Source organism: Neopsephotus bourkii, unplaced genomic scaffold (genome assembly GCF_033783945.1).
Source record: "Neopsephotus bourkii isolate Nb327-2 ecotype Australia unplaced genomic scaffold, CSIRO-AGI_Nbou_v1 NB_739, whole genome shotgun sequence".
NCBI classification, from domain to species: domain Eukaryota; kingdom Metazoa; phylum Chordata; class Aves; order Psittaciformes; family Psittacidae; genus Neopsephotus; species Neopsephotus bourkii.
Genome location: NW_026901237.1, coordinates 2,072,040 through 2,081,147, shown reverse-complemented (window position 1 = coordinate 2,081,147; position 9,108 = coordinate 2,072,040). Strand labels below are relative to the sequence as shown.

The 9,108-nt window shown below is 43.5% G+C and overlaps 1 protein-coding gene across 9 annotated transcripts in view; it reads left to right on the top strand.

Moving 5' to 3' along the window:
- The first annotated feature begins 630 nt into the window (after positions 1 to 630).
- The window catches only part of ARMC8 (armadillo repeat containing 8), a 68,307-nt gene continuing 59,829 nt past the window's right edge, over positions 631 to 9,108 (top strand). For 4 of the 9 annotated variants that reach the window (XM_061354492.1, XM_061354491.1, XM_061354489.1 and 1 more), the window contains exons 1-2: positions 634 to 891; positions 3,251 to 3,327. In XM_061354492.1, the coding sequence (XP_061210476.1) occupies positions 847 to 891; positions 3,251 to 3,327 (122 nt within the window). In that variant the 5' untranslated portion in view covers positions 634 to 846. Of the gene's footprint in view, positions 892 to 3,250; positions 3,328 to 4,491; positions 4,542 to 9,108 lie in introns of those variants that run through there. The other 5 variants (XM_061354486.1, XM_061354484.1, XR_009725590.1 and 2 more) reach the window with 4 other exon arrangements.

The following is a 9,108-nucleotide window of genomic DNA, read 5'->3' as shown; positions in this document are numbered from 1 at the left end:
TCTGCTTTCAGGAGCAATGGTTGTGATAGAATTGGAATCCCCGTGCCACAAGAGGTGAAATACAGGGGTGCTAATACAAAAACATCAGATCTTACTGTGTGAAGTTGTGGGTGCTTGAGGCGTTTTCTACAAAAAAACCCAAACTGAAAGATCCATGAAAGCCACAAAAGCTATGACCAAACCTAAAGTTCCTAAGCCGTTTATTTTCCGTGCAGCAAGGCAGAGCCTGGGAAACAGTGTGCCATGCCAGTGTGCCATGCCAGTGCCCCAGATGAAAATTCTGCCAGAGTAACCGGTTCTCCTAACGCCCCAGCTCTGTGGATGAACACGCCCTGTTCACGCTCATTACGTCCCAGGAGCTCCACACAGAGGCAGGGCGACAGGAGGGCCTGCAGAATTCCATGATTTCCATTCCAGGTAGCTGAAGCTACACGCGGTTGATCGCGATAAAGTCGGGATGAGACCGTGTCCCGCATCATGCCCATTTCGGTGTTGCGAGAGCAGTCCCCCCTGAAACCACCTGTCTTCTTCCTCGGGGCTAGGCTCGCGTTTGCAGCGTTCTGCGCATGCGCGCAGCGCCCTCACGCGGTTCCCGCCCGGGGCGGGACGGGCCATGGCTGGCGCATGCGGGCTGGCGGTGGGCTGCCGGAAGGGAGCGTGGTGTCAGCGTCGGCCGATTCGCCGCGCGGGAGGCCGCGGAGCTCCGCCCCCCTTTTCCCCCCGCTCTCCTCCCGCCCGGCGGCGCTGTGCTGCGCTCCGCCATGAGGCCGTGCCCGCCGGCGGCGGCAGCGGCGCGCGCGCGAGCGTGAGGGCGCCGCCGCCGGAGTTGCTGCTGCGTCCGCCAAGATGGCGTGCGTGCTGGAGGCGCCGCTCCGCATGAGCGTCCTCTCGGTGAGTGCCGCGGGGCCTGCGCCGCCGCTGCGCTCCTCGGCCTGACCTTGGCCTGTGCGGATGGGGGCTGGCCTTCCGGCACCTGACCGGCCCCTTTGTACGGGAGCGGGGAGCACCGGGGATGGGCTCGGCGGGCCGTGGTGGGCCGCAAGGGTGGCGCGAGGGTCGGTAGGGCGCTGGTTGTCTTGTATGGCGTGTACCCCGTCATCCCCTGTGACAACAACTTCTTCACAGAAGATTTCTCTTCAGAACGGCATTCTCTTTTTCAGAGGAGTCCGTTCCTGTTCTTGTTAAAGGTGCCGGGTCTTCTGAACGTGTTTTACCTCATGACACGACTTAGGCTCTTCAGTTGCTCTCCTGTCAATGTTTTTGCCAGTCTCTCCTCCAGCCCCCCGAAACTCCGATTCAGCAAAAAGAGGCTTCGCTGACATTGTTTTGCGCTGAAACAGCGCGGCTGCGGCAGCGCAGAGCAGAGCAGGGTCTCTCCCCAAGCGCGGCGGGCTGGCGGAGCATGTGGGTGGTGTTTTGGTGGCTAAACGCTAATCCTGTCGTAGGAGCTACTGGAGATCTCCCTGCACGGCCTGTTCCGAAGGGAGGAGGCTGATGGGTTGCATCTGTGGGCAGGGCGCTGGTGCGGCAGGAGGGGGTCTGACAACTACCGCTAGCTTCCTTGGGGAGGCTGAGTAAGTAGAACTGACGGTGCTGGTAGCCCAGTCCTGCTGCTCATCAGTGTTCTGCTACCTGGGAGTAACAGTGCAAAAGATGTAGTGTAGATGCTGCTTAAAAGAACTGAATTTGGGGGCTGTTTCTTCCCTTATTATTTCTTAGTGGTTATTAGAACTATGAAACTGATGATGTTGATAGGTTGTTTTGGGGGACTACTTGAAAAACTTGTTTGCCTGGATACGAAAGCTCTTCTACATATTGCAAACATAATAGTTGATAGGGTGAAAGCTAGCATATTTTAGAAACAGAAAACAGTGGGATCTCTGAAGTCTAGAAGACTTTTGTGTATAAATACATAGATCAGGTAGATCAAAGTCTACTGCTTTTCTCAGAAAATATTTTCATTACACAGTGAATATGAAGCTGTAGCATTCATTTTGCATAATTTAATAGTGTTCTTGGAGTCAGAGAAGCATTGCTACCTCTAGATGATTCTCCTCTTTGAGACTACAGGCAAGACGCTGATGGTGCTTCTGACATCTGGGTGGGGAAGCAGGAGCAGATTCAGCTTGAGAGTAGATACTTGCAAAAGCAAGGAAGAGTTGTCAATTCCCTTATAGCTTCTTTCAGGGAAAAATCAGAAGGAAAAAAATATATGAAAAGCCTAATGGAAAGTTGAGCTGGCAAAAAGAAAGAAAAAACCAAGACATAATGGAAAAGCACCCTGGCACATGTTCCTGAGAACCTGGAGGGAAAATTCCCTTCCCCTTTCCCACCCTTATTTTTTGGAATGCTTGTCATCTGCAACTTTGGATCTTCTCAAAGGGAGTAACAATTCATTGGTGCATAAATGTTTAGCTTACAAGCATGGTCCTGTTGCTGAGAGGAGAATTTACTTTGTTTTACAAAGTAGCTGTGGGAATGTTATGGAGAATGTTTTGCTGCTGTCCCTGTTGGAGCTGTGTGGGACGCTGTCTCTGAGTTGTGTAGATACGTCATGTTAAAGTAAGGTACAGAAAAATGCCTTCATACAGTCTTCCTTATTTTCAGGAGCTTGTTTGTGGGTCTGCTTCTTGAGCAGCATTAACTACTCTTAAAGCTTTCTTTCAGGAATTCGTGTTTTTTCTATATAGTAATTAAACATAATAAATTTGGAATTTAATGTAACTGAAGTAGATGCTTTTTGCATGCCCTGTTCATAACTGACAGTGTTAACTTACTTTGAATCATAACATGTTATGTATATTACGTACATCGTCTTCTTTAAATCACACTTGAACACAGGTGTGAGTGTTGCCCAGCAGTAGCATACTACACAGTTAAATATGATTCTGTGGTTTTGCTGCTATCTTGCCTGAGAGATTGTGTAAACCTGCTGCTGCGTTAGCCATTTCTGGTTGTCTGCCATTATATCATATAATCTCAGACTTGTTTGGGTTGGAAGGGGCCTTAAAGTTCATAATTTCAAACCTCTGCCATGGGCAGGGACATCTTCCTCTAGACCAGGTTGCTCCAAGATTATCCAACCTGGCCTTGAACACTGCCAGGGACTGGGGAAGCCACAGCTTCTCTGGGCAGTCTGAGTCAGTGCCTCAGCACCCTCAAAAGGAAGGAAGAACCTCTTCCTAATATCTAATCTAATTAATTGGTATGAAATATTTAAAGCATTACTTTTTTTTTCCTGTCTCCACAGGAGGTAACAGCAAGTAGCCGCCACTATGTTGATAGATTATTCGACCTTGATCCTCAGAAAGTCCTGCAAGGTGTCATGTAAGTCATCTGAAACACACTTGGGCTGTTGGTTGTGCATAGGCTAGGCTTAGTTGAATTCCACTAGAATTTTATGTCAAGGGCTAGAAGTTCTTCCTATCTTTTTTTTTGAGAAATCTTGTTGGAAAAGTTTTAATGCAAAAGATACAGCATTGTTGCAGCAGACTGTCACTCTGAATTGCATATGGTTCATAAGAGCCTTCCAGTTGCCAGAAATGAGGTTAAATGTTCTGTGGACATTCAGAATTTTATTTGGGTACATTTCTTCCTTTTGGTCACCCATTATTCTTCTTCCAGGTCTATTGAAATTCTTATTCCACTGCCAAGCCAGTGTACCTGCCTCTTATTCTTTCCCCTGCTGCTGTGCCTGAATGTTGGCTTTTCTTTTCTTTTTCTTTAATGCATGGCCTCTGTCTTACTGATGGGAACTGCAGGCTGAAAGAAAATGCTTCCACAGAAATTAATTTGGATGCAAATTATATTTCAGTACTCTGCTATGTGCCAGTAATAAGGGGTAATCACTGAAGGAGTGAGTAGAAGTCTTGCCCTGTTGAATAGGTAGTAGAACTGGTGCAAAGATCTAGTTGTTTTCCAGCTGTCCTTGGGCTATAAGCTTTTTATTGTAACCACACACAATGTGGCAAACAAGTTCTTGCCCAGGACAGTCTTTTGGTGGTAAAACTAGACCTTTTCAGGCCTACCAGTAACTTGCTGGCTGTGGCTATCTAGCCAGAATACATTGAAGAACCAAGTGGATCAAAAAGCCAAGAGTGTTGGTTGTGTTGCTTAGGACAGTCAGGTGTTTACCAGTAGCAGGTGAAAAAAATTATTCCAGGTGGTGTCCCAGGTGCAACATACCAGAATTGGTGTCCCTTTGAGATACATGTAAACACAAAATACATGAAACTGTCCTGGGAACTTTATTGGTTGAAATGCCCCCTTACCTGTTTAAAAACTTGTGGTACTCCACTGTAACTATGTACAGGTTCTTAACTCTTTGCTGTGGGAGAGTCTGGTTTTGCTTCCACCCCGTGACTTTTAGTTCACTGCTTGTAAGGGCTTGTGTGATGATCCCAGGGGCAAGGATGTGCGTCATCCTGTATCCAGGTGGGTTGACTGAGACCCTCTTTTCTCCTTGGCAGATGTCCGAGCCTTGGGTGGTGTTTCCTCCCTGCTCTCCTTTCTTTTCCAAGGACTGGAACCCACAACCCTTGGTAATCCCTTCCCTGTCTTTTGAAGTATAACTGATTTACTAGAAACAAAAGTTTTGAGCAGTATCTTTGTCTCAGCTAACATCTGAAATTCTTTATCTTGTCCATGGGTGTCAGTGGGTTCTATGCTGAGATGCTTTTCTTGCATTTCAAGACAAGAAAATACGAATGTATTTCACAGTAGCTTTCAAATGGCAGATTTGGGTAAACCGTATTTGTGATGCTCTGGTCAGAACCCTAGTTTTGAGAACGTATCTTTCCTGACACTGAGCAAATCCTCTGTGATAGATTAGTTACTTTTGGAATATTGGTGGATGAGTGTGAAACAGTCCAATTTAGAAAAGTGTGTATCTGAAAATAGAGTTTAGAATAGTGTATGTATTAAAAATAGCTCTCAGACCAAGATTTTCTTTGGGGAGAAAGATACTGCTTTGCACTTCTTTTGGCTTCAGGGTATCTGAAGAGATTGAATTTGGAATGAACTGGTACTTAGGAGGTGGAGTAGAAGAGGATTAAAGTTCTGTCGGAAGTGTCTGTCAGAAGCCTTACTAGATATTGTGCAAAATTTGCTGGAAATCTTTGATTCCTAAGATGTGCTGTGCTTGTTTTTTGGGTTACATCCCTGCATCCTGGCTGAAAATACTGATGACCTAGATTTTGATTTTGATTGATGGAACAGTGTGAATATCAAGGATCAGAAAATAGGCTGTCTTAAGAGACTTTGGTTTTGCAGGTTGGTTTCAGTTAACAATACTCATGTTCTTCATATGGTGTTAAAGACACTTGAATGAACTTCGGTTTGGGGCTTTTTTTAATTGCATCCTTCTAATTTCAATGAAAACTGTCTTCTGATGGTTTGATAAAGGTAGAACATAGCTAAATGCTTCCTGAACTTGAAAATCATGCCAGTCCAGTTGTCATCTTGTAACTTGAGAAAGCTTTTATTTACACATTCTGAAAGTATTTAAAAGATTAAATATCTTCTTTTCCTTTCTTTCTCATGAATTGTCAGAGAGGTGGTGTTCAGAATCTTCTTCTGTCCAGTCAGGGAAGTCTTAACTGGTTAGGAGCTTTTTGCTTTTTCTCCTCAAGGGAAAACTGAGAAACCATTTCCCTTTCGTCCAGTGCTGCTGTATGTGGTTCCATTGATCTTTATTTCAAAATAACAAGTTTCCTGCAGAACTTTTGCTCACATTGTTTCTATCGTGTTCACCTGGGTATTGATAGTAGATAGGAAGGGCAGAGATGTGTGTACCTGCCAGTAATCATCCATTTCAGTTCTGGACTGGAAATGTTGAGATTCTTACAAAGGTGACTACTACGTCTTACTGGACGTGGTAGCAAACTATTTAAAGTGTGCCAGGCCCACATCGTCATACCCACATCTGTCTGGCAGTGTATGTATTTACCTTTCTATTTACTGTTTCTATAAATGAGCAAACTTAGTATAGTAGCTTTATTCTGTAAATCTACATTGTGGCCATACTTATGCCTGGGAGGTCTTTCCAGCTTTGCTTTGTGACTCCTTGAGTGGTCTTCTAAACTTTTCACCTTCTACATACTGTTTTACAGTTCAGATTTTCTCAAGTATGCTTTGACTGCATTCTGCAAGGTCAGCATTAGCGTCAGGTGTGCAGCTATTGAATATGTTAGTGTTGACACTGCATAGATTACCTCAGCCAGATACTGTAAGGGATTAAATACTGTGTTCTCTTAAAATATCTTGCTGTTATTGTCAGGGGAGCAGAACATAGATAGCTCTGTAAATTTCTGCATTGTTGGAAGAGTTTAATTTGTCCCAAAATAATTGCTGCAATGTTATCCTGTGCTTTGTGTGCAGCAGTATTTCATTTAAACAGTTCTGGGTAGTGATCTTTAGACTGTAGTTTGCTTTTCATCTGCTCTTAAACTCAGAACCACATTGTTCAGATGCAAGACTAATACCAGTTTTTGTTCTCTAATTTATTTGCTGGTTCGGGGCTTCTTTGAGAGACTTCTTGTTGTGCTTACATTTACCCGATGTCTTCAAAGAGGCAACCTATCATTTTGTGAAGAGGTATTTAAGTCCATCTCGAGGGCTGGTGTTGAAAGGAGCATTCTTTCTGACAAATCTAGCTTACTCAGGGTCCCAACTGCTTCTCATCAGGCTGTCAGCAGTCAGAGGATGTCATCTTTTAAGGCTTGTGAATAATCATCTTTGATGCACTGAGAATTCCTGTGTTACTACTGTTTCTGTCCTTTATGAGTGTGCTTATCCAGCCAGCTACAGTTATTAGACAAGCATTTTCCAAACTTGTGTGAGCATTTTCTTTCTCAGAAAAATGAGGTAAACAATACTATAGAAATAGTACTTGGTACTGAAGAACCAATTTCTAAATGTCTGACAGCATCTTCCCTTTTCCCAGGGAGCATGTGGTGGGAGCACTGGTACAGATCTGTGCAGTATATTTGGTTGGAATTATATATGCTTTCTACACAGTATGGTTTTGAGTGATTGAGAATTTGTGTAGTTGATAATAAAAGTATGATAGCTGGTTTATGGGTAAGAACTTGTGGATGGCTTTGAATCTGACAGTTATGTTTTTACGGTCCCTGCAGACCCTAGAATATTGACAGCACTGCGGTGGTTAGTGGTTACGCTTAGTGTTTTGAAGACTGAACTGACATTGAATGTCAGTTGGAAACTTGGATGCAAAGTTAGATATGTGTTAAAAGCACCTCTAAGGGACAGTGGAGTTGTATTGCATTTGACTGAAGATGCGTTGTACTGCCTGATGGTTTCTGCCTTCTTCAAGGTAGTCACAAACCACAGAAAAAAACCTAAACCCATCCTGCTTTTGTGGAACCTGTTTTATGTCTCTTTAGTGGTTGGTTGCTTCGAAATGAATTAGGAACACCTCAAATTGTGTGTGTTTTTGACATTTTGTGTTCTTGGTTTTGACAAAACAATAAAGTTCCGGGCATGTGTTTAATAGTGACTGTATAATAGTGTCTTGTATTTCTCACGTATAGCAATTGGAACAAGGGCATCAGTGCAGTGTTCCACACATGCCTTCAGGGAAAGCTGTGTGAAATATAAGAGGCAGCTTCATGGAGTGGGAAGAGAAGAAATTCCTATTTTGGCTCTAATGAGCAGCAGGTACCTCCTTCAGACAGTTATGAAGATACTGCTTCTGCCTCTTGTTTTTCATGTCCTGTTAAACAAATCTTTTAACAGTAAATAATGAACAGGACTTGTTTACACATTGTGTATCTGAAACACATGCAATCACATTTCCATTCTCAGGGGGCACTACTGAAGCTGAATTTTCTGCAGGAGCCATCCTTTGTTCTTTGCATGTTCTCCTGCTTCAGTTTTCACCAGAATGGCCTTGTGGAAACAGAGTGGTCCTTAGAGGGTTGTTCCTGATACACTCTGCCTATGTTTTTGACTGATTCTTTTATCTCCTAGACAGTACTCTGTAGTAAATACATATTCTTGCAGATGCAAAAGGGAACTTTGAGGTCTGATTGGCTTAGAAGTGATGCAATATTTTTAAGCATTGTTTTTGTGCAGTGTCATTCATGTATTGAGAGAAGAGGCTCCTGAGTGTCCTCTCTTGATACTTTATGAAGTGCGGGGTAGGCTCCTTGTGGCTTAGAAATGGAAAGCATGTTCTTCAAGTTGCAGGACCTGACAGAACTTTGAGCAGGTTTAGGTGATGCTGAGAGAGTGCTGGGAGCTCTACTCCATTTGAGTGGTTTTTTTCTCCCTTTCAAGAGGTAAGCTGAGGAATCTAATAGCTAGACAAGCTTTTCAGAATGAGAGAAGATGAAACTGAAAAGTCTCAAGCATCATTTGAGAATTACGTAGTGCTCTGTGAAGAGCAATTTTCAATATAATGGGTTTTGTAGAGTCAGACAGAAGAATAGGGTATGTAAAGAGAGAAAGATACAATAGGAAGGGTCATAGAATAAGATACTCTCCTGGTCTTGTGCTTTCTTTATCATGCAGCAAAAGGTGCGAATGCACAATGCTATATTTTTGCAAGCAAATTGTCCTTTATTGTATCTCCTGGTCTAATATTTAGAGGTGGTCTAAACTTTAGGAGACTAGCTATCCCTATTCCATTTGGCTTGCAGTTTTCAGTCTAATGGGGTTGTTTAATATTTCAAGCTTGCATTTGCCACAGTGAGCCTGTGAGAGAGAATTGATGGTTAATAAATGTGCTTCAGTGCTGCATTTGGGAAGAGCATGAAGACATTTTTCTCCCAAATCCCTCTGGATGCCAACTTCAGAGTACTGCTGTTGCTGTGACGGTTTGAGGCTGTAAGTAGGATGAGAGAGAAGCAACTTCTGTCAGACCTAGCTGATGTAGCTGGAGAAAATCAAGTGAGTATTGGTCACAAAAGTTTCGAGGTCTGAGTTTGTGGCAAATGAATGCCAGTACATCATCTTACCTGACAGCTATTTGGAGCTAAAAATCTGAGGTTATACTTTCATGTTAGAAATAGATTATTATAATCTAACAGGTAGTAGCTGTGTCATATGAACAGGTTTTTGTGATCCTTCAGTGACTGCTGGCCTAAG